This window comes from Idiotropiscis lumnitzeri, chromosome 5 (assembly GCF_059441095.1).
Source record: "Idiotropiscis lumnitzeri isolate Australia: NSW breed Sydney's pygmy pipehorse chromosome 5, RoL_Ilum_1.0, whole genome shotgun sequence".
NCBI lineage: Eukaryota > Metazoa > Chordata > Actinopteri > Syngnathiformes > Syngnathidae > Idiotropiscis > Idiotropiscis lumnitzeri.
The window spans coordinates 5,471,359-5,497,648 of NC_142395.1; the positions used below are offsets into that span (position 1 = coordinate 5,471,359).

The following is a 26,290-nucleotide window of genomic DNA, read 5'->3' on the forward strand; positions in this document are numbered from 1 at the left end:
CTCTTTATTTGTATAATCATCAGGTCTAACCATCCCTAAAGAGAGTAGACACGCTGACCATTGACTATTGCATCATTAGGAGCCACATTATTAACCTGGGGGTCCGGGCACAGCTGAATGAGGCACGCTTACATTGTGCTGATGTTTGAGCTCCTAATTAGACAACTGTGTGGGTGTATAGCCATCCCGTTTGATAATATCATGCGTGAGTGCAGTCAGCAGTGTCTGAATTTGTGCGTGTGTGTGTGTGTGGGGGGTGGGGGGGGTGTGCGTGTGTGTGCGTAGGGGTGCGTGTGTGGGTGCGGGGGGGTGTGCGTGTGTGTGTGTGGGGGGGGGGGGCTATGTGTGTATAGCATAGCCAGTTTATTGAAAAACAAATCTGTGTTACAACAGAATTTAGCCGTCATATGTCCATTTTACATTCACAAATGGCATTTAGGTTGATAAAACACCCGGCTTCTTGAACAACTCCACTATTACAACTATTTCTGTCTTCTCGTGTGCAACTTTTCTCACTTCATTCTCTCTCTCTTCCATAACCTACAAAATGGACAAGATGAACCTGCTCATGAACAGAAAACACTAAGCTGAGGGCTGTTCTGTTCCTATCATGTTGGAAACACGTATGAATTTGCAAGCTTCTTCAGAGTTTGCTGATGCGCTGATCATTTGAATCAGGTGCGTTGCAGCCAAGAGCGATTGAAAGCATGCAGGAAAGCGGCCCTCCAGGACTGGATGTTTGACACCTATGCTCTAGACCAGGGGTGTCAAACTCCGTCCTCGAGGGCCGGTGTCCTGCATGTTTTCCATCTGTCCCGGCTGCAACACACCTGATTCAAATGAGAAGGATACTTATCAGGCTTCTTCAAAGCTTGCTGATGAGCTGATTGGTTGCACCTGGGAGAGATTGAAAGCATGCAGCAAAGCGGCCCTCCAGGACTGGATCTTGACATCACTGCCCTTGACCAACGAGTTATGTCATGTCGATATATGTATGTATCAGTGTACAGTCCAGTCAAGAAACTCTTTCATTTATCAAAGCAACATCTTTTCAGTCTTTGGTTTTCCATTTTTAACACTGAATACTGAAGTCACAAATGTTTTATTTCAAATCTGTGTATAGAGCCAAAAATAAAAACTGAAAAAAACTTCAAACTGGAAATGGTGTCATAAATGACAGGAAATTTGAACCAAAATCATTTTATCTCAACATTGAGCCGCCATCTTTAAGTATCGAAACAAAATTTTACTTCATATTTAAAATGTGTAAGGGCTGCTGGAACTTAGCAATCGCTATTTACCATATCATAGTTGGAATACATGGGAGCCCTCCTGCATGTTAATTGGCATAATTGACTAATTATACCATTAGGTGCTTGCTCCCAGTTTGGACTCTTGATTGGTTCTTGTGAGCCGGAATGCTCCCACCCTCCCAGGTTGTGCAGACTCATTTCCGGTGTCAGCTCAGCTGCAAGTGCCCCATTATAATCCTGCTCCTCCTTCCCTCCCCCAACACTACATTTACTTCTGTTATACACAATCATATGTCTCCATGGCAACCAGAAGGGAACAAGAAAAGAATCCATGTGAGGGCGGCGATGATGGTGTTGGCAGTAGTGGTGGTGATGGTGGGTGGTGCAATGATAATGAAGAATACATTGTGACTGTGTTTCCTGTTGCTTTTGGAGGTGATTTTTTTTTCTCGAATTTTTTTCATGCGTCATTACTTAAAATTACCCTAGTTAAAATCTAAAGGCGATGAATGTGCCATTTTTCACATTAAACCATAACATTTTCAGGTGTCTTACGCACGTTTGTGACATACATTTCAGTGGACTCATAACTGTTTCGAAACAGATGACCGAGCTTCTTAGCCTAATCGGGAACGCTGCAATTTACAGACATAGGTGAGGGTGGGATTGTAGATTGACTTTGGGCTTGTCCTTTCAGCTCACCTCCTTTTTTCACCATGATAGAACGATGCTGAGACAGCATCAATGCAGATGCTGCACCAAGTCACATGTTGATCTGCTTCCCACTCCAATATATTTGAACATCTCCACTTGGGGACGGATCTGATCCCAACTTTTACACGCCACTCCTCCCTTTTCCAATTGAGGACCATGTTGTGCGATTCGGAGGTGCTGACACTCATCCCAACTGCTTCACACTCTGACGCTCCAACAAGAGTTAAAGCAAACTGAATTTTTCATGACTGAAGAAGAGAGTTGATGTTCCAGTTTAAATTTTCGTTTTTTAAAGTAGGTCAGCCTTATTTTCATTTCAAGAGTATAGCTTTTATTATTTTGTTTCAGGGTACAGCATGGACATGAGCAATTGATCAAATCCTCTGATTTAAGCCTCTCATCAGTAATTATTCTCTGATTTAAATTCAGTTGTCGTTCCTGAAAGCAGACTGATTATCTTTTGTTCTTAATCCAAATAAAACATTTGAAAACAACTATTGGAAAACAATGACCGAACCAGTAACTGAATCACTTTCAAAAAAAGTTTGGTGCGTTCAACATCAATCCATCTCGTGTGATACTGCTTAACTGGTTAATAGTAATTAATGGGGGGAAATTATTTTGTAATACACTGTAATGCAATCTAAACTTTTATCAGATTATTTGAAAAACACTGGGGAACACATGTTGCATTAAGTGTGATAGCTTTTTTGACAAATGTTTGGGTGCAGAATCCAACATTGTTTTTCCTCGTCAGGTTTTTGAGCTATAGGATCCCCGTTTTCTGAAAAAATATGAAATAAATGTGTATTTATACAAATAATCACTAAGATGCAACATTTGCAAACTTTGAAAACTAAAGAAATGCCTAAAACAAAATAGAACTTGGTTACAAGATTTAGGGAAAGGCCCACACTTATCCGTTTAATTCCTACAATGCTAGCTTTCGATTTGTAGATTCTGACAGTGCTGACCTATTGGGAGCTGCACACACCCCTCACTGTCTTAATTGCGACTGCACAAGCAGTTGCCACGTAGCTGTTACTACAGATAATCAGTGGAATTTTACTTTTTCTGGAGAGTCAGCTGTGGTCTTAACATATTAAAACTGACTACAATTATGAAATCAGGTGAGGCTTCGTACTAGGCACTGACCAGTCCAGTGAGCTGCTGTCTGCGCTGAAAGTGTCACCACTCTGACAATTGCTTCTCATGCCGCACACTTGGAATCATCATTAAATCAGCTATGAGGTCAAAGTTAAGTTGAAAATTCACTTTGTCGCGATTTGTATTGTACTCCAACCTGTCCACCGAGTGAGTGTGCACAGCAGTCATACGTTCTCTCGAGAATTGCCTCTCAAAGATTTGTCACGCATACCCACAGAATGTGAAAATTGAAGACACATTGTTTGTTTGCAATGCAGCCAACATTCACATAGAAAAGACATGACCCTTCCTTGTCAACTCCACAGGAGGCATTTCATTTTACACATAATTGTCTAGCGGTACTTGCACAATGGACCGACTTTTCAGTTTAAAGTAAGCCTTTGTATTTACAAAGGGGTGTGAGCAACACATTGTATTACATAATATTAAAGAAGTATGTTGAAAAATGTGGTTCCCTACTTGTGTACAGCATAATGAAAAAAGACCCCCAAGTGATTGTTCTGAGAAATTCAATGTTTAGAAGAAAAGGTCAACTGTGGAGGAAGGGGGCAGCTTTATAATTCACTTGCTCTCCATCGCTCTCCCTGGTATATTCTGCAGAATTCAGAGCAGGCATGCTTACATAATGCTGCCAGGTCTCCCTTGAGGTGTGTGTGTGTGCGTGCGTGTGCGTGTGTCTACGCACGTGCATGCGTGCATGAACACTTTGTATGTGCCACATCCGTAAAAATCGAAGGTACTGCCCCACACACAATACCTCGCATAAGTGTGCCTGCTGAACCAACTTTAAGCTCCAGGTGCATGTCAACAGAAGATCTGGGTCAATGAGAGTAAAAACCTCCCCGGCCTGAACAAGAAATAAAAATCCCTTTACTGTCCTCTAGTGGACACAAACAGCATATATGCCATCCGATATCATTTTTTTAAACAAGTCAACCATGTGTTTTAATATTTATCTCATTAAGGTGCAGAAAATACCTAAACTGTACATATGTGTTGATTATTAAGCAACTAAATTGATTGATTGAAAAATTCTGTATGATATTTTCCAAAATACCCAGAACACAAAAAGTATTTTTCTATTTTTTTTATTTATACTTCACTGTCTATAGTAGCACAGGAAATCACAGTCATTTGCTGTAATGAGGCAACAGAAAGCTTAAAAGGAGAAGCCCCCCCCACACAGATGAACATGTGACTTGCATGTTCATGTAGGCTGCGCACAGTTGTATCATGTGCGTATCTTAGAGTGCATGCGTGCGTGTGTGTCACAGATTATTAGATTCCTGGCCACAGATGGTTAGAACCATGAAGATTAGAAGTCAAAGGAATCCTTGACTATTTCACTAAAGGAGGGGGAAGAATACTTTAATTTTATTGCATTCAACTTCAGTTGATCGGCAACGTGAAAGAGATTACATCAAATACACACAGCGCCTCCATTTCTTGTTAAATCTGTTGACACATGCATAATACCCAGCTCAGCTGTTGGTGGAAACTTAAACTGCCTATCCAATATTGTTTAGCTGTAAAGTGATTGCAAAGTATTTTTTGCGAAAACATTGTACAATACAATACAATTCTATTTATATAGCGCATTTCACAACAGCTGGTGCTGTAACAAAGCGCTTTCCATACAATGAAAGTCAAATGTCCAGTGGCAGGAAAAAGGCCCAACCAAAATATGTTTTCAAGGTATACAGTGCAAAGTGCAAATAATTGAATTGAAGACAGCAAGGCTTCGTGTAACATTAAGGAATACCTCCAATTTACCATTTTAGTTTTGCCACCGCTAGTTTGATTAAAGCGTCTCAACTTCTCTCTTCAGGTTGCGATTATTGCTGGGAACTTTGATCTTGCTGAACTTATCAAGAACCATAAAGAGAGCGATATAGGTGAGTAAGAAGACAACTTAGGTTATATTCTTCTTTACTGCCTTTAAGCTTGCAGTCCTTCACCTACTGTATTCTTTTTCAGCCTTCAGTGTGTATTTCTGAATCTCTGCTGGGATACGTTACAAATCCTCCATGCCACTATTTTTTTGAACAACCTCTCAGTATAATCTCCACTATGGGATTAGGAGAACCAAGAGGATGAAAGTTTATGTTTACACCCGGACAATCCCAGTCCGATTAGGCTGAGAGAAAAGACCAATGCCTTAGATGCCTCGATGGCCAAGAGTGTTCCCTTATGTGGGAATTTGATTGGTTGATTTCCTCGGGTGTCAGTGGAAGTGCGTGTGTATTCCATCTTTTGTGGATGGATGTGATAAAACTGCGAAATTAAAGGATTAAAGCATTCTTATATTGATTTGAATTGGGGGCCAAGGGTGAGGTGTTATACAACATGATGTTCAGTTTCGTGCATGGTGTGTAGGATTTGGGATTAAGATATCACAAGTTTTTTTCTGTGTTTGTGTGAGAGTTGATAACGGATTTAAAACTTGAAAATTGGATGGGATTTTTCAGGAGACGTTGACTTGAGTGTGGAGTCCTTCATTATATTTAAAATCACATCTTTGGGTGATTCATAAGACGTCGCAACACCACAAACATGAAAGTGAATGTTATTTTTTGACAGTTATTGAGTGAACTATAACTATTTAACTTCAAGTGAGAATGTCTCCGTTGCAAATTGCAGTGAAAACTCAGAATTTAAGGCGAAGGAGACTCACTCACTGAGTTTCAATGAAGTTTTCATTCAACTTGCTAATTGAACCATTTGATAAATCTGCTCTTAAAAGTAAGTAAAGTAAAAAAGAAAAAAACATGCTTTTGTTTGGCTAAAGCCATCTCTTTCCCCATGATATAATTATACATTTCAGTCGATGTCCTCTGATTCAATTACTCAGAACACAGTGGACCTAATTGAGTCAAGTTTTGAGCACGCAAAAGAGTGCTAACTTGATTGCTCGCGCAAACAAATGTGGAAGCTGATCGACTAACCGGGCGCAGTGTTATGTAGGAATAACTCCCGGACTACGACGTGATGATCAACTCGTTTATTTCTCTCGCGGACCACCACAACGCCACGTCACCACACACGCCTACTTCCGGGGTCCACTCTCCCCAACCCTTTTCACGAGGCTGTCCCCGTGTATGCCCGTACATAACAGTTACCCCCCTTTTAGAAAGAACCACTGAGGAGCGTATGTAACAAAAGATCAAACTTACACGAACTGGTTGACGTCATTGCTGGTTACCGTCATAACACTAGTAATATACTGTCACCAACCGGCGATACTCGAAACGGGCATTAAGCCAAAACATAGTCACTCAAATGCCTCGGCTTCATCCGCACACGAGTTGGGCGGGCCTCTGGGCCAGGGCAAGCCTCCAGCTGTTCAGGTGGGTGGCCGGCTGCATCCTGCAGCTGTTCATCAGGGAAGGTAAAGTCCTCAAACATGGATGCTGTGTCCTCCAAACCTGCGACGGCGTTCGAGGGCGGTGCCACCTTCCGAAGACGACTAGCATGACACCGTGACCCATCAGTGAGCTTGAAAGTGGCTGGCCCGAGTTGGATGGCGATCTGCATCGGTGCAGACCAGAATGTGAGCAGCTTGTGGTCTCGGTTAGGCCGGCGAATCCGGACCCAGTCCACCGTTGTGAGTGCAGGTGTCCTCACCCTCCGTCTCCTATTGAATCGCCGTTTCATCTGACGCTGCATCTCCGTGACTCTGGTGCTGCGGCCGGGCGTCGCCCCTGGTGTGGCGACCGTTGGGGCCCGGAGCCGGTTCAGAGGAAGCTGTAGTTCCCGGCCTATCATCAGGAGCGCTGGGGAACTGCCGGTAGTCGAATGTGGCGTTGCGCGGTAGTGGAGGAGGGTGCGGAGCAGCACAGCTGAAAACTGCAGTCCATCTGCTAGGTGGGCCCTGATACCGTTCTTTAAGGACTGGTTCAGACGCTCGACCCCGCCGTTTGCTTCCGGGTGGTAAAAAGATGTGCGGATGTGTCTGATCCCTTTTTCCTCCAGGAAGGCGGCAAACTCCGCCGAAACGAACTGTGCGCCATTATCCGTGGTGATAGCGTTCGGGTGGCCCCACTGAGAGAACACAGATGAGAGAAAGTCTATGACCACCCGAGTTGTGACAGACCCTGTGGCAACCACCTTAGGCCACTTTGAATGGATGTCATATGCCACGAGGAGGAATCGTTGATGGTGTGGGACACCGTGAAGCTCGCCGCAGATGTCAAGCTGAATGTGTTCCCATGGTGCGGCAGGCCACTGCAAGGGCTGCAGGGGTGGCGTGGGCGGTGGGCCCGTCTTCCCGCTAACCAGGCAGGCTGTGCAGTCCTTCACCATTTTTTCTATATCACGGTCTATGCCAGGCCACCACACCAGATCCCTGCAGCGGCACTTCACCTTGACAATCCCCAGATGGCCTTCGTGCGCCATGGCCAGAACACGTAGCCTGAGATCACTGGGAATAACTGTGCGCAACCCCCGAGCCACGCAGACGCCGTTCCAACAGGTCAACTCATCCCGGACCCTGTGAAAGGGTGCCAACTGCTTCGGGACCTTCGTAGGCCACCCTTCACGGATGTAAGTACGGAGCTGGGAGAGTGCAGGGTCCTTCTCTGACGCTATCTGTAGGTCCTCCAAGGAGACAGAGGCCTGGAGTGGGCCGTGGAGCATGAGAATGAGTTCAGACTCCATCGCGTCTTGGCTTGAGTCAGACCTTGGGTCGAGGTCTGGGGTATCGAGTGCTGGGATAGGGTTGGCGCGAGAGAGCAGGTCCGCCATGACGTTTTCCTTGCCAGGAGTGAACAGAGTGGTGAAGTCGTATGGCTGGAGCCTCTCTGACCAGCGGTAGATCCTCAGCGGCTTGCGACCCGATCCCGATGTGGCGAGCAGGGCAGTGAGAGCCTGGTGGTCGGTTCTCAGAGTGAAATGGCGTCCGTAAATGTACATATGCCATCGCTCACATGCCCAGACGCAGGCCAGCGCTTCGCGCTCGCCCACTGAGTACTTCTGCTTGGCCGTGTTGAGTGACCTAGAAGCGAACGCCACCGGGTGCTCCGTGCCCCCGTGGATCTGGGAGAGCACCGCCCCGACTGCTGTGTTAGACGCATCGCATGTGACGAACGTCGGACTCTCCAGGTCAAAGAATGCCAGCACCGGTGGTGAGGTGAGCTGGGTCTTGAGTTGGCGGACAGCAGCGGAGCAGGCCGGGGTCCACTACCAGACCGCGTCCTGTTTCAGGAGCTCGCGCAGCGGCGATGTAGTCTCAGAGTACCGGGGGAGGAAACGCAAGTAGTACGCTGTCATCCCCAGAAAAGACGACAGTTGGGCTGGACACGACGGCTCTGACAGGCGCAGGACGGCCTCCACATTGGACTGTAGCGGGCTGAGGCCCGCGGCGGACAACCGGAACCCAATAAACTCGATGAAAGGGGCTGCAAACGTGCACTTATCTTCGTTCAGAGTGAGGCCGTGACTGCTGAGGACATCCAACACCCTCGCCAGTCGCCCGTCGTGGAGGGCTGGTGTCGCCCCATGGACCACAATGTCATCCAAGAAGACCACCACGCCCGGGATGCCTGCGAAAATCGTTGACGTAATTTTTTGAAAGCAGCTCGGGGCTGAGCTGAGGCCGAAGGGCATCCTGGTGTAGCGGAACACCCCATCGTGTGTCACAAAAGCTGTCAGGTTGCGGCTGTCTGGGTGTAACGGGACCTGCAGGTAGCCTTGGCGGAGATCCAGCTTCGTGAAGACGGACGAGTTGTAGAACTGTGCTGCTAATTCCTCCACCGTGGGTAGCGGGTAGCGGTCCGGGACTACTGCCTTATTCACCGCTCTGAGGTCAACACACGGACGCAGGCCCCCAGACTTCCTCTTCGCCACCACCAGGTTTAAGATCCAGGGAGAGGCATCAATGCGCTCGATAATGCCTGCATCGGAGAGTTTCTGCAGCTCGGCAGTTACTTGGTCACGCAGGGCGAGGGGCAGTCGGCGCAGGGGCTGAATGACCGGGCGCACCCCAGGTCTGAGGAGAGGCTGATGGTTGAAGGCAGTGAGGCAACCCACGCCGCTGAACAGATCTGGCCAGTTCTGGCGCCATGGTGAGATGACAGAAAGGATGGTGCCTCCCACACTGTCCAAGATGGCGAAACCCAGCTCGCTAAACAAATCCCAACCCATGAGATTGGCCCCCTGTCGAGACACTTGAAAGGTGAATGAGGGAATAGTCTTTATCCCGTAACGAACAGCCACCGTGATCGTGCCTGCCATCTTAATTTTTGAGTGTCCATAGCCATACAGATCCTTGGCGCTACCAGTGAGCGTCCGGTGTGGGAAGAGACGACGGACTGTTGTAGCGTTCAGCAGTGACTTGGAAGCCCCCGTATCCACCAGCAGTGGGAGGCAGGCCCCATCCAGCTCCACTGTACACCATTTAGCTGATCGGGTTTCGGTGGCTACTGTATGGATGATCGTTGGCGCTGGCCTCCCCAGCACACGTTGTGTAGATTGGCCACCTGACGCAGGGGAAGAGCGACAGACGCGGGCGAAATGATTCTGCTTCCCACAGCGTTGACACTTCTGTCCCTTAGCGGGGCAATTCGGGGCCCCCCTCTGATGTGATGGTGAGCCACAGTTACTACAGGCTCTGCGCGCTGCAGCACCGTGGCGTGCTGTAAAATTCACTTCCAGGTTGTCATCAGCATAGTCAGAGTCCGGAGCATCCGTATGCGGTGCCACTGTTTGAGCTACTAGCGTTGGTTTGGGGAAAAGGGAATTAGAGGCGGGCGTCAGCTGAGCTGCCAGCGCTGCTGCTGACTCCAGGTGGAACGCTAAATCCACTGCTTTGGACAGAGTAAGGTCATCTGGCATCGTTAGCAGCTTCTCCCTGAGCTTTGGGTTATTAGTGTGTTCAGCTAGCTGATCGCGTATCAGCTCGTCTTCCAGCACACCAAATTTACACAGGCTGGCTAGCCCTTTTAAATCAGCCACGTAGTGATGAACGGATTCGCCTGCCTGCTGCTTCCGTTGGCGGAAAACAATTCGCCGTAGCATGACATTCTGAGGGGCCGAAAAATGGTCCTTTAGCAGCTTGACACAGATGACGTATGTAGGCGCGGCACCGAGAGTTTGAAAAATCCGCTGTCCTTCGCTACCGAGCGAGTGAATCAGAAGGGCTTTCCTCCGAGCGTCACTAGCGTCTGAAAGCCCGGCGGCCGTTATGAACGTCTCAAAAGACTCCAGCCAACGTACCCATGGAATTGGCGGGTCTCCCGGGAGGGCGAGGAACGGGGAAAGAGGTGCTAGAAGGGAATCCATAATCCTCGTCGCCAATGTTATGTAGGAATAACTCCCGGACTACGACGTGATGATCAACTCGTTTATTTCTCTCGCGGGCCACCACAACGCCACGTCACCACACACGCCTACTTCCGGGGTCCACTCTCCCCAACCCTTTTCACGAGGCTGTCCCCGTGTATGCCCGTACATAACACGCAGCATATAAGTCTCCCAATTACTCAAAATTGTGGTTTGAGAAGCATCGCCCATTTTTACAGGGTGGCATGTGGCGTGGCAGCTCCCACCCCACATGCCACACCAAGGGATCTATTGATAAAAAAACGTAGTAATAATAATGATAATAATAATAACAATAATAATAATAATAGTAATAATGATGATGATGGGAGTCACTGATGGTGTAGTGTTACACTCGTCTGAGTTGTGTGCGGGCAGCGTGGGTTAAGTTCCCACTCAGTGATGGTGTCTATGTCTGCCCTGTGACTGGCTGGCGACCTGTTCAGGGTGTAGTGCACCTTTCGCCCGTGGTCAGCTGGGATAGGCTCCGGTACCCTCCCGCGACCCAGTACAGGATAAGCGGTGTGGATAATGGCATAACATGACATGATGATAATGATGATGATAATAATAATAATAATAATAATAATTTTCCTCCGGGTACTCCGGTGTCCTCCCACATTCCAAAAAGATTGGACACTCTTTGCCCCTAGGTATGAGTGTGAGCGCCGATGGTTGTTCGTCTCTGTGTGCCCTGCGATTGGTTTTCTGGGTGTACGCCGTCTTCTACCCGAAGACCCTTGTGAGGATAAGCGGTACAGCTAATGGATCGATGGATGTTCCTTATAGTGTATCCATAGTGTGTATAAATGTTTTACTAACCAGTTTTCGATTTCTTCCCACACCGCGACCCCTTCTTTTGTCAAGAAGAAAATGGTTGCATCCTATCTGGGGGCAGCCAGCGCATCAATTTAGGAAAGTCCGAACTTCATTGCATTTTTCTAATGCTGGGCTGAAACGCAATGATTTTCTCAAACACAGAAAGTCTAAAGAAAGTTTTAGAGTTTTTTGCGAGTCTCCTGGCATCTTGATCATTGTGTAAGGTGGTAACTTCCATTGTTTTAGATCAGTCTTTTCCGAGTCTTGGCCTTACGACTATTTCAAACGTGTTTGATATAATCGGAAGTCTTTCAGTCTTTGCGGTGATGTGACGCAGCTAACAACAAGGGCTGCATGATATTGGAAAAACGTGATAGGCGATATGGCTGTTGACTATCGCCATGTTTTGTGATATTTAACAAGTACCTAAAGAAGTGACATCTTTATCATTTAATGAAAGAAGTAAACTATTTTTATGTGGCAAAATGAGCAAGCTCAATGCAGTAGGGCCAACCACAGCTACATGTCCCGGCGGCGACCGTTGATGAAGGAGGCACATGTATGAGAACTGCCCAGAAATGGGAGGGAGATAGAAAGCCGAGAAATATTTCACACAAATATTTACACAGAGATTGTCTGGCGACCGGTTCAGGGTGTACCCCGCCTACTGACCGAAGACAGCTGGGATAGGCTCCAGCATGATGATGGATGGATGTTACTCTATATTGTGTTGACATTCCAACTGTGATAAGCGTAATTATTACTCCAACCAGTCAGTGGTGGACTTCACTGTATATACTGTATTCTATATATGCATTTGCATGCGGGCATTGATCTGCCAAAACTTCCATATTTATTCCATTATTGTGCAGTTGTAGTATGCAGTATTACTTGTGAAATAAACAAAGCTTTATTTGGATTGTGGCTCAGCACAGTTCACGAGGTTGTAGAGCATAGAGCGAGCTCGGGGATTACAGGGCCTCAGAGAAAATGAGAAAAGATAAAAAAGCAAATAAATATATTAAGGAAAGAGAAAAAGATGAGTTTGAGTGGGAAATGAATGAAGAGAGAGATAAAAAAAAATCAATCTAATCTAAAAAGGTAATCCTGCAAATGTCTCCCTCGTGGACACCATTTACCAGTATGCAGAATCAGACAGCATTGACCTGGTCAAGTTTGACTGTAAATGAAACATAGTGCAGGATTACCTTCAAACACAACTAAAATGCAAGCTCCCTCACTCTTGATATCACACAAATGTTTGAATTTGAACGAAGGTGTTCAGTCATCTCCACTCATGCGTTCGTGTTGAATGTTGGGATGGGACGTTTATACTCCTGGATATTCCACTGGCCACAATGGGTTCAGCCTGTTGCAGAGGTGGGTGCCCCCTCTTTTTTTTTTTATGTGTGTGATTGCGTGCACGTGTAAGAGAGAGAGAGAAAGAGAGAGAGAGAGAGAGAGAGAGAGATGGGGGGAGAGAGAGAGAGAGATAGACATTAGACTCCAATAATCTCTTGCATTTGTTTCAGCTAACTTTTGACTTGTCTGCTCACGTTATCAGAACCACCGACAGAAGCAGCATGCTGTCAAACATTCAAAGTAGATCGCAATTATCTACAGAGTATTTTTGCTCGTTTTCAACCTCTTTTGACCAATTACTTTTTTTTTTTCAATATCCGGAACACGAGGTTTGAGATTTGCATAACAACATGCAGGCAACACATAACAGTTGGCAGCTATGAATTTTCTATGTTCTCTAAGTAACAAACTGTTAGCGTGTGGCGTCGCCTTCAGTCAGGGGTGCCACTACCTGCTTTCTGGGGGGCATACAGACACATAGCAGCCCCTCCTCAAATAAATAATTATAATTATAATAATGATAATAATGAAGATTTAATTATTATATGTAGCCTATAAATGCAATTTTTGGGGGAAGGTCACACTTTTATTTCAAACTTTTATTGAACGTTTCATTGAGCAATATGTGGCTCTTACTACGCTGGTACATCACAATTTACCAACTGTCTTTTAGCCACTTTGAAAAGTCGTTTTTCATGCCTGCTTAATCCTCCCTCTCCCTCTTTCTTTTTCGGTTTTGTGCCCCTGAGCACTTTCTATTTTGCATCTTCATCTTTAGCATCATCAGACGTTTGAATTGTAAACACTCGCCGGTCGCGTACTCGGGGGCGCGCGCATTGTTCGTGCGTATGGCGCGCAAGAGGAGGGGGGGGGCTGCCGTTGACAGTCTCGGAGCAGAGGGGCGCCGATAAGTGACGTGCCTCTATTAGTATTATTGATTAGATCAAACATACCCGTGAACAAACAGGTGTTTAATACATAAAATGGCCAATCAAAAATAACTTTCCTCCCATCGCTTTGGCGCCCCCTCTAGCGTGGCGCCCCTATGCGCCGCATATGACGCATACATACTTTTTGCGCCATTGCCTTCAGTTAACGATACGAAAACAAATGTTCGCTGTGTACTGTCAATTAAAACAGAGTGGTGACGGAATTCGCGGATGAAATAGATTTTAGTCAAACTTATCGAACAAAATATTGAGTTGCATGTTCGAATGGAAGCCAACGTGTAACAGTTAGCCCTCACCAAAATCATTAACTCATTTTGAATAATGAATCAACTACTGCTACAACATCAATCTCAAAACTACACAAATAAAGGAATATTTTTTTTTTCACATGAACCATCTATTCAACACTTAATAGTGTGTCAAACGCAAATGTTGGCTGTTGCACTCGTGATGATGCAGAGGAGCTGCACAAGGTGCAAACTTTACTGCCTTATCCTGCACTGTGTTATCTAGGTGAGTGAGCCATCCAAACATATAATTGTTTGGTATTCGGTTGAGTAGACTGTCTAACTTTGTAACTCAATGAAAATATGTTCTCAATTATCAATTTGTACATATATATGGAAATCACAATTGACACGAGGTTTACTGATCGGGTCATGGCGATCAAAGGACAAACATTACTAGCTCATAATCTACTTTTGGCCTCATGTAACATCCCGGGAATCTTTACACCTTTTGGAACTTCATTGGACATCCTACTAACTGACAGGAAGTTTTATCAGTCCCTATAAATTACAGAAATGGAAGCTGGCATGCATGAACTGGACAGTTTCTCACATGACGCTCCAAAATTCTGGCAATGCACCTGCGTTTTTGAAAGAAAAACTAACAAAAAAAACAGGCAGTGTATCTCCAGCATACGGTGTATCAATATAATCCATCTGCTTCTGATGCCTTTGAACGGATCATCTCTCTTGACAAAGAGAAAGATATCGGTGATGTGGAATAGCCATGTGTTTTGAATTGCAAGTTTAACCTCTGCACTCATCCCAGTAAGCCTCTGTTAGGACCACCGAAGGACCGCTTTCCCCTACAAAGGTCAAAACACCAAGGCTGCTCTTTGACTGCCTTGTTGTTTGCCCATCCCATGCATAGCAATTTTTCTCCGTTGACAAGTCCCTCATTAAAGGGATAGTCACACACTGCTATGAATGTAAACTCTCACCTTAGGTTGATGTAGGATACACGGCCGCCCTCGTGTTTTCCATATTGGCAAGTCCAACCATGCTCTTAGCATTCAGTCGGTTATCGAGCTCTCGAGCAATCTGAGTCAATTTGATCTGATCCCATGTGGCTGTAAAAACCCTCCCCCTTTGATTTGCGACCATTCAAAATTACCAACGGACAATTTACCTACCTGAGTGGACATGTCAAATACAAATATGAGAATCTCTCTCAGGAAAGTTTCAAGGAACAACAGCGAGGAAGCAACAGAGATGGGCATTCCGTCCCCGGGATGGCTCGGTCTGTCCGTCCAGCTGCTTATCACTAAAACATTAAGAATATAAACAAACAGTGATTGATGGCCAGTCTTAACAGCCAATCACTGCCACACTGAAAATAATTTGTATAGGTTGGTACGCATGTCATATAAGCGATGAATATGTCAATGTGTGTATATATGAGAGTCCCGCACGTTTTTCAAAGGGTGGCATTGTGTAAAGTGGCAAGACGTATGTGTGTAAAAATTTACATATTTTAGAATAATGAGGGCCGAGGTCACTGAGGTAGACTGACATGAAAAAAAAAAAGGAGGTTTTAATGGCTCATCTTCCTTCTGAAGTACAGACATGTTTTTTGTAAGCGGACATCTCTACTTAGGCCACATCAACCTCCGAAAATATTTCCCCAATATATTCTATTTTATGGATGACGTGTTTCTCTCAATAGTGACATCAGCTTTGTAGTGACGAGCGCCTCTATGCTGAAAGGTAAGAACATCAGCGCTTTCGAAGGATGAAGACAGACGGGGGCGGAGAGCGATTATTTTTATGAATAATGACGGAGGTGTAAGGAAGGGAGGGTGCCTCTGTCTCTGCCTCACACTTTTGCATTTGAATGAATAATAATAATAGTAACAATAGTAATGCTTGACTTAACCATAATTTTGCCAACCCATGTTACATTTAAATGTGCAAAATAATGTTTGCTCAATCATGTTGCATTTGTATGCTATGCATTGTTTGTGCGAAAACATGGGGTGGTGCAAGCCACACACTTGTTGGAACTTTCTTAAACAAATACATATTCTCAACAATTGTGAGACAATACATACACAACTTACAGCCACGTGGTTTCTGGTACTGCAGCGCAGTCAAGCTATTAACAACAATCACTGAAAAAAAATATATATATACATAAGACATAAGGCAGACTGCATAATAGAGTTTTTCGTTTTGGAAAAAAAAAGTAATAATGGCAGTCAGAGTGTGTGTGGAAGATTGTTGTTTTATTGTGGCGCTCCTTACAACTATAAGCCTGTCTAAGAATGATGGACAGATGTGCCTAAAGACAGTCCTCTGCCACTGTGCGATAATCCAACAGGGAGCGAGCTGTATTGACCACACTTGGAAATGCACTTCAAATACACACTCACGTGCATGTCTGACACAAACACGAACGCACACATGCACACTTTATTTTTCTCACTTTTATTTTCAAACTTAAATTAGATTATACACTGTACAACAAATGACTTTGGTTAGGTTTGTGCGTGCGTACATGCGTGCATGCATGTGTGTGACTTTAATGAAAACAAATAACAATTTACCGAGCACACGGAAGAGTTTTACACATCCACGAGCAAAGTTATATAGCAGAGGTTACTTTGCTGCGAAAGAAAAAGAAATTGCCATGGATTAAGTATCCAATTCCAATTTTAAATCGCTTCGCTTTAGATAAAATGTGACCGAAGCTCCCCTTTGCGCAGAGGGTTACACAGTCATACTTTCCAGAGATTTACATTCAAGGTTATAAAAATGAAAGTGGGAAATGACGATGCACTAAGTGTGTCTTGAAGTATCTGAAATGCTTAAAATGAACGAAAAAAACTTGGTTGAAGTTTTAGTTGTCAATGTTGTCATTTCATTCAGTCAAGATTAACATTAATCTTCTTTGCCCACTGATAAGAAACTCGTTTAATTACAGTATGTACACTTCAGTGCAGCATATATGACATTATTTGTCATTTGTAATTCGGAGATTGAAAGTTCCTTAAAATGGATAGTTGAAAGCACAGATTTGTAGTGTTTAAATGAGCGTGGTTTACTTGAAAGCAGACCAACAATGGCAAAAATAAGTATTTTTTTCTTTTCAAGTCCCTTTGTTCCCTGGTCTCTCTTGGCTACCATGGTTACAGATGGCCTCTTGTCCAAAGATGAAGATGATTGCACTCGATTCATCACCTATTGGTTGTCTTGTGGGCGACTACCTAAACCAGAGTCTAACTTATTAGTTAATCAGCACCAGTTGATTTTCAGTGCTTGAGTGGTTTTTGATGAATTGTTCAAGTAGCTCAATGTTAATGTTCCACTGTCATCATGATCCATTGCTTTGATTTGGTGCTTTAGATTGGATTGCTACATAATGCTATAGCCTATACATAGATAGAAAGAGGAAGAAAATTTAAGAGAAACAAAAATGTCAGTTAATTTCGGTTATCAAGTCTTTCCGAATAATGATTTGTTTAGATGTGCATATTAATAAATGATGACTACACTCTAATCTATTCATGCATTCTAATGTTCCTCCCATTTCTCTCTGGTCCATGTTATTTTTGGCTGCGTGTGGCAGAGGAGAATAAAACTGTCAAAATCATGTTGGTGAGATAACCACATTTTATTCACTCTGATGCCAACCTGTTTCTTTTCTCAGTCGGGATGATGGGCTAAATCCATTCAATTTGGTCATGAGAACACCTTTATCTCCATCGTTTATGACGACATGTACTTTGCATCTTGCCATCTGGTTTGTGGTCCTTAGGAGGGGTCAATTCATGCATTTGTTGTCACCATTATGGAGCTAGTGAGGCAAGAAGGGCAGCATATTGGAGACAGCTCCTTGACAAGCCATCATAAGCCAGGACAACATCAAGTCATGAAAGCACAACAATGCAGCGCCTCCAGCCAAGTGCACACAACTCATTTGAATGTGCATTTCTTCATACAGTTTGTGTATGTTGGTGTGCATGTGTAGCTTTAATGATATATGAAGCCACCCCCCTCTGAGTTGCTTAGCAACACCACAGATTTGTTTCACGCAGAAGCTGCTCACCCATCCATCGCTTGCTCACTCACTTTTACTACATCTTCTGCTCATCTATCTGGTATGACCAGTTTTGGCACTTTGAGTACCTTGTAGACCGAAAAGCGCTCCACAAAAGCCCATTCAGTATCTGAATGCAATATGTGTAAATATAAATAAATATACAGTCAGGTCCATAAATATTGTGACATTGACGCAGGTCTCATCTTTGTGGCTTTAAATACAACCACAATGAAAGAATGAATCCATTAATTAATTAATTATTTTGAACAAGTATGAGAGTACCATAAGAAAAGAACAGACAAAATTCCATCCATCCATTATCTGTACCACTTCTCCTCACAAGGGTCGCGAGGGGTGCTGGAACCCGACCCAGCTATCTTTGGGCGGTAGGCGGAGTACACCCTGAACTGGTTGCCAGCCAATTGCAGGGCACACAGAGAGGAACAACCGTCCGCGCTCACACTCATACCTAGGGTCAATTTAGAGTGTCAAATCTACTTGCCATGCATGTTTTTGGAAAGTGGGAGGAAACCGGAGTACCCGGAGGAAACCCACGCAAGCACGGGGAGAACATCCAAACTCCACACAGGAGCCGGAGTTCGAATCAATCCCACGGCCTCTGCACTGTGAGGCCATCGTACTAAACAGATTGCCCCGGATTTTTCATTTGCTTTAACTGCAGACTTTCAACTTTAAGTTGAGGGTATTTACAACCAAATCAGGGAACAGTGGAGGAAATACAAGAGTTGTATATGTGCCTCACACTTTTTTCACTTCTTTCACTTTCTAATACTTGGATGCCGATCCTTTGCAGTCAAGGAGAGTCTGAAGTCTGGAATGCATAGACATCACCAGATTTTATTCAGTTTTGTCCTGTCAAATTTGACAGACTTTGCAATTGCATAACATAACGCTTGTTTGCCTTGATAAACTCTTTGGGTGCTTTGACATTATGCTTCAAGTCATTGTCCACTGGCACTGTGAAGCTCTATAGTAGTACTAAAGCAATTGGCTGAATATGAGCTGATAATATTGGCCGAAACACTTCCGAATTCATCCTGTTGCTTATGTCAGCCATCACATCATCAATTAATGCTCAGGAACCAGTTCCATTGGCAGCCATGCATGCCCACCTGGCCTTGGAACAGCCGAGCAGTCCCAATAGTTTTGGTCACTTCAAAAGTGGGAGGCACATAAACAAGCATCACTTTTTAAGTCAGCATACTCTTTACCCCAAATATATGACTCAAAATTAACTCAATTGAAGTGGCTGTAAATTGTTACCCTACATTTATTCAGTAGATTCTATATATATTTCTTAAATGGAAGTATATTTCTATTTATTTGTAGGTAAAGTGTTTTATTGATATAAATACAAGTAAAAATTATGAACTTTTATCAAGCAACATGCATGCTAAGTGACAACTTTTGGACTGTGGAAATTAGTTTTTATGGGTTGGACTATTACTTCAGGTATAAGATTATCCATTAAAGTCCAAATATCTCTTTGGGTTATGTGAAACTAAACAAATTTGAAACCATCGCAATGAAACAACTGGGCGGGGGGAGTCTTTCATTTATTTGCACTTTAGGTTAAAGATTTGTCATTACTCTATGGTCACTCGTGTTGGGCTTAACTTTTGTTGAATGTGCTTTAGCCAAATTCAGTTAAATAAACTCTTACATCGAGCATGCTTTATCATCCTTTCATTGCAAAAAAATGAGAACCTCTGAATAAAGAAAGTGAAGTGATAAAAATCTTTTATTTTCTTTAGCCCCCGCACATTTTGTTAAACCCCTCAATAACCCCGGGGAGAAAATCTTTCCTGGCACAGTGCCTGGTAGCCTTCTTCTCAAAATGTAATATTTGTCAATTGTTATGTAAGGTAAATTATTTCTCAGCAAAACAGAACATTTCGTTTTGTGAATTGATTTTAGCAAATTGACGTAGTGGTAAGTCAAAAATGGTTAATATGGCCGTGCAGGGACAGGCCTATTCATTGACTTTTCTGCTGCTTGGATGAACAACACTGTAATGCTTTTTAAAATCCTCGGATATTAGCTAGCGGACTTTCCATTAATTATTACACATTAATTAGGCAACCCAACCATCCATTGTGTACAATGGATATAAAAAGTCTACATACCCATGTTCAAATGTGACAATCACACCACATTACATTACTTTTTACTTCCTCGCTTGAAAAGATATATTTTCTTCAAAAGTTGTAAGTCATAGGTCACATTAATTGTGTAAATAGTTTGCAAATTATGTAACTGGGCCTCATTCATTACAAAACATTACCACAAAAACATGACATTTGAATGTGTGTATGTAAACCACTTCTCCTCACCTAGGTCCCTACCACTACATATTCTCAAGAAATAATGTTACCTAAAACCAGTGATTCTGAAATAGTGGGATGCTGGGGGGGGGGGGAGTTGCGTGGGCTGCAACACTTCTTGGTAGGGGTGGCGTGACAGGAAATAATTGAGAACCACTGGCTAAAACCAATTACGGAGGTTTGGTTTCCCAGTCTGTCCTTTTAGAAGCGGTTTCTCCCCCAGATTTACCTGCACATTCTATGACATGTTTTTTTTGTTGTTTTTTGTAAATGGGGGTTAAAAAATATAATGAACCATAAACTTTTGGTGTAGGCCTATAGTCTTTCTGGTGGCACAACTACAAACACAAAAGTTGGTGCCATCATTTTGTATTCCTGCCACCAGGATGTACCCTACCTGGTCCTATTAATCACATGCATTAGAAGGTCGCTACCGAGTGCTTTGCTTCATCTTTGCATATACATGCAATATTATTTGCAGAGCTGGGCAGTCCGTCCCAGGGGCAGAACGGGGCCTTCAATTTTTATGAATAAGGCCGGATGGGTACCGAGATAGAGGCCGGTGGGCGGGTGACTGACCGGCAAAAAAGGGTCAAGTTAAGGTCTGATTATTTGTAACTTCGCATTGTTTTCTACTCACACACATGGATGAGTGTCATTGTGTGATTTTAGTCATGCATTGCACGTATACGTACCCAGTTCAAATACAGTCGAGTAAGTTTCTTTGTAGAGTGGGGCGTGTGGGGCGTGTGAGAGGCGGGGCAAGTTAATTCGCGTTTATGTCAGTGAACGGTGGAGCGCATATTCGTGGAAGGGGCGCCACACTCTCCATGCAGGCGGTTGTAGAGTAAAGTGCGAGCGGGATCATGGTTGCTGCCCGCCGTTATTTCTCTGCGCATTTTCGCTCTCCATGCTTTTGAGGGGGAAACCGGACCGGAGGAAATAAAAAAGTACCGGGACATGCTCGAACTGCGAGTCGAGCAGCCAAGGAGTCACAATGAAGTCCATCATCAATGCCTTAAAAAAGGAAGGTAGGACGTTTCATCAATTTGTTACTTAGAGCAAGTGTACACGATAGAGGAGTTGCGTCTTTAAAGTTTAGATCTTAACGCTGTGCGTTGAACTGTCGGTCAAGATGCTCGTCTTTTCTAAATATTTCTGTTAGAATGTAGGTAGGTTGCTGCCTTATTTAGGTTACAGTGTTTGATAAATCCGCTAATTGACTTTTTCTTTCCCCGGACGAAAGCGAGACAGACATTGAAGCATGTTTTTTTGGGTCATTGAACGCGGCACAAAATCGGAACTCTAAAGAAAAACACACACACACGCAGCCGACATAATTATGTTCTGTTCTCCTCAACCAAACAGCCCACCCATCTGTCAGCGTGTGAATGTGAAAGCGTGTCGGAGCTTTCACCTGCTGCTGTTGTCTCAATGAGCGCGGATGCCGGGCTGAATCTCGGTGAGGGAAAACGGTGTCAAGAATGTAGATTGTGTTCAACACCAAAGTGACAGGTTAAATTCGCCACATTAGGTTTTCTGTAGGATAACTAACTGTATTAATCACGAATAGTATATTGTAAATGTTTCGGTAGAAGGAAGATTTGTATCTGGTTTAATAGAAGACTCGAAATTACCCATAGGTGAGAATGTTTGGTTATTTGCAATTGACAAGTGACCAATTCAGGGTGCGCCCCACCTCCCACACTCAGGTGGGCCAGCTCCAGCTGACTGTCTGTCCAAATATTTGCAGTTTGAAAGCCCAATGGCCATTAAGGACCCAGAAAAGGATAAATGATGATGGATAGATGGGGAGCTAAATGCCTCTCAAGCTGTACCATTACCATATTTCATTTAAAAAATGCTGTAATTTGTGAAAGATAGTTTATGTCATGTATAAACTATGCCATTTGGTCATTTAATAAAATTGACATTTTAATTTCAGAGCTCTGTCTTACACTATAACACTAGCATCAGAACTGAAACCTCATAACTGACAATTTGGTTAATATTTTAAAAAAATAAAAATATTGGTTAATCCACAAGTGTGGGTGTTATTATTATTATTTAATTATTGACCAATCCAACGTCCAATCCAAAATGGCTTACTGTCTTTGATGTTGCAATGTTAATCATTGAGCAAATATGCTGTTGTCATTATTTTGGAGGTGTACTGCAAATTGGCCAGTGTTCAAATCTCAGGGACCGTCTCAAAAACAGAATGTCGGTAGTGCATTATCACCACTCAGTGATAAAATAGCCCGTATAGTTTAGGATGTAACACTGATACGTTGTTAAAATGGAGTGTGTCACTAGGGATATGCCCAAATTTCATATCTCGATATTTTTACAAGATATATCTATAACAATACAATAGAGATATTACTCTGGATTTTAATAACAATCTTACTATGGGTTTTAATGAGGAAACAATATATAAATCTGAAATAATGTGGAAAGCGTACATTTTTTTATTAGAATTTACTGACAGCTATCAACACAAATAAATTCTGCAATAAATGTAATCGTGTTTGCATGCATTCATGTGTTAACTGCATCAATGTGTTGCTCTGTACAAATTTGTCCATGCACAATCATACTGGATCAGAAAATGGCTGGATGTGTTTGTGGCTTCGGGGGGAAAAAACAGTTCACTACTCATCCCTGCACATGACGACGGTTGTGTATGCATTGTTGCATTACATAGTGATGTGATATGTAAATTTCCAATGATATGAACTATACCAGCCCGGATCGCGTTTTGAGGCTCTCCATACAATATGTATGTCATTGAATGACTTTTTTTTTTGGCAATCCACAAAAAAAAAAAAATAATACTGTCAGTCGTCGAAGACGTGCGTTGTTGCAGAAAAAGGACAAGGGTGATAACCGTGAGGAAAGCGCATATATATATTAAAAAGCGAGGCTCACTCTCATTCAATTGTATGGCCCACTAAGGTGCGTGCTGCTGATACATTTTTTTCAACAAGCAATGCTATTTTATCCAATGGTAATTTGGAAATGATAAATATGGTCGCGTGATCTTCTGGAACACAATATATGTGTACTTGGATATATTTCACAGCACATGGCTGTGTCTCGTAACTCGCTAACACAGAAGTGGATTTCCCGCGCGCCGTCAAGCAGTGGATCCTCGTGTCCGTTGATGATTACCTGAATGCATTTAAATTGAGGAGTATTGCTCACTGTTAGTGGTGTGTCTGACCTGATTTTACAATTGGCCGTAGTTTGCACATCATACATTGTACACTAACATTGTTTAGTCTGAAATTGATTTAATTAAAAATAATTTTGAATTTAAATTTTGTAATGTGTTTTATTTAAGGTAGGGAATCATGGAATATGTACCCCATACTTTATAGTGTAAGCATGACTACTCATTAGTGCTAATCTAAACCATAATGACATTATTGAGTTACAGTGAACCCTCGCTACTTCGTGGTTCACCTTTCGCGGGTTCAGTGCTTCGCGGGTCTAAAAAATATTCTGGGGCATTGTAGTTTCGCCGAGCGGCACGACGGGGCGCTGGAGCGGTTAGACGGCCGGCGTGCGCCGAAGAAGAGCGTGGGCGAAGAGGAGAGTGGACAAAGAAGAGCACGTTCCCCCGGGCACGATTTGGGGCGACGTTTCGCGCGGTTCGGACCGTACCAGAGCTCCGGAGGAGGCCGGCGTGCGTGGCAGTTAAGCCGTAGAGGAACAACTTCCGCCCGGGCACGAGCGCGGCGACATTTCGCTTCGCTCGGGACCGTGCGAGAGCTCCGGAGGAGGAAGGCCAGCGTGCGTGGCAGTTAAGCCGAAGAGGAACAACTTCCGCCCGGGCACGAGCGCGGCGACATTTCGCTTCGCTCGGGACCGTGCGAGAGCTCCGGAGGAGGCCGGCCAGCGTGCGTGGCAGTTAAGCCGAAGAGGAACAACTTCCGCCCGGGCACTAGCGCGGCGACATTTCGCTTCGCTCGGGACCGTGCGAGAGCTCCGGAGGAGACCGGCCGGCGTGCGTGGCAGTTAAGCCGAAGAGGAACAACTTCCGCCCGGGCACGAGTGCGGCGACATTTCGCTTCGCTCGGGACCGTGCGAGAGCTCCGGAGGAGGCCGGCCAGCGTGCGTGGCAGTTAAGCCGAAGAGGAACAACTTCCGCCCGGGCACGAGCGCGGCGACATTTCGCTTCGCTCGGGACCGTGCGAGAGCTCCGGAGGAGGCCGGCCAGCGTGCGTGGCAGTTAAGCCGAAGAGGAACAACTTCCGCCCGGGCACGAGCGCGGCGACATTTCGCTTCGCTCGGGACCGTGCGAGAGCTCCGGAGGAGGCCGGCCAGCGTGCGTGGCAGTTAAGCCGAAGAGGAACAACTTCCGCCCGGGCACTAGCGCGGCGACATTTCGCTTCGCTCGGGACCGTGCGAGAGCTCCGGAGGAGACCGGCCGGCGTGCGTGGCAGTTAAGCCGAAGAGGAACAACTTCCGCCCGGGCACGAGCGGAGCGCGAGGCTGTCAGTTATGAATGAATGAATGAATAAACAAATAAATGAAGAATGCCACCTTTCATTTCACAGGGCACACCGGACGGCGTACCAGCAGGTAAAATTCGAAGTAATTAAATAAATACAAAAATAAGTAATTGAATAAATACAAAAATAATGGCTGGGGAATAAAAAAATAACAAGTTTTAATAATAATTTGTTTAGTTTTTTTGTTATAACATGAATTTCTCTCTCTCTCTCTCTCTACCCGTGTATATATATATATATATATATATATATATATATATATATATTTATTTATTTATTTTTTTTAAGCATTTTTGAAGGTGCGCCGCTACTTCGCGGATTTTCAGTTTTCGCGGGTGGTCTCGGTCCCCATTAACCGCGATAACCGAGGGTTCACTGTATATATCAGGTCTAAACGGCTCCGGTCCTTGAGGGCCCTTGTCCTTATGTTTTAAATGTTTCCCTCCTCCAATACACTTGGTTCCAATGACAAGCTCATCAGCAAGACACCTAATAACTTTATCCTGTTCAGTGAAATCTGGTGTGTTGGAGGAAGCAGACATCTATAAGTTGCAGAAAAGGGGCATTCAAGGAACGGATTTGGTGATACCTGATCCAAACACTCAATAGTGTCATTATTGCTGCACATTTTGTTGCAGTAACAGACTATTTCTTGTTGAACATTTAACACTTTAGCAAATGTTCGTTTAACACTGTGTGTTTAACACTGAGTCGTGTGGATGCATATAGAGACTTTGTTTTAAGTAACCCACAATGGTGTTGATTCTAGGGCGAAAGATAACGAGAGAAACAGTCCGTGACTGGATATGTGTGCCTTTTTACAGCTAATATTTCAGTATGCACTTGGATTTATCTGTATTCATCAGGTAAAAGGAAACTGATGTTGCAGCTTTTACCCTAAAAAAAAAAAAAGAATAATGAACACAAGGAAGAGCATCTGAATTCACACTAAAGTATCCTGAAAATGACACTTGAGATGAGAGGGAAATTGCGTTAAATGCCATTGGAAAAAGTTCTGTTTCTATTCACTTGCACTGGTCTTCAGTATTTGACCTCATTTTTTTTGAAGAATTATTCATTTTTTAGTTATTTATTCTTCTTAACTCGTTTACTTGGGCTGCTGAACATGCGCTCACGCATTGTTTCACTGTAATGCATCGATGCATTGACTGAGAAATGCATCATTCATGTTCACGTCATGATGCTTGCCTAAAAGAAAAGTGACTGTTGATTCAATTCCAGTTTTTTGGGGGGGTACTTGAATAAACAAGGAATTTAAAACAAGTGTTCACAAGTATTTTTGTAAATGAATAATTGTCAATGCCAAAATAATTGCTGGATTATTTAAATAATTTGTTTAAAAATTATTTGTTAGACTAATTGACTAATCATAAGACTAATTAATCGGGGAAAAAAAAATAATCATTTGGGGACAGTCCTAGTTAATTTAACACCAGCAGATTTGTTGTGTATAAGGTTTCAGCCTGACAGCCGCAATTTTCAGTTCCATTTGT

The 26,290-nt window shown here is 43.9% G+C and overlaps 1 protein-coding gene across 1 annotated transcript in view; it reads left to right on the plus strand.

Moving 5' to 3' along the window:
• LOC148336463 (SH3 and multiple ankyrin repeat domains protein 2-like) overlaps window positions 1-26,290 on the plus strand; it is a 154,500-nt gene that overhangs the window by 95,489 nt on the left and 32,721 nt on the right. The window contains exon 10 of the mRNA XM_088296550.1: window positions 4,963-5,029. Coding sequence (XP_088152676.1) covers window positions 4,963-5,029 — 67 coding nt within the window. The remainder of the gene's footprint in view (window positions 1-4,962; window positions 5,030-26,290) is intronic.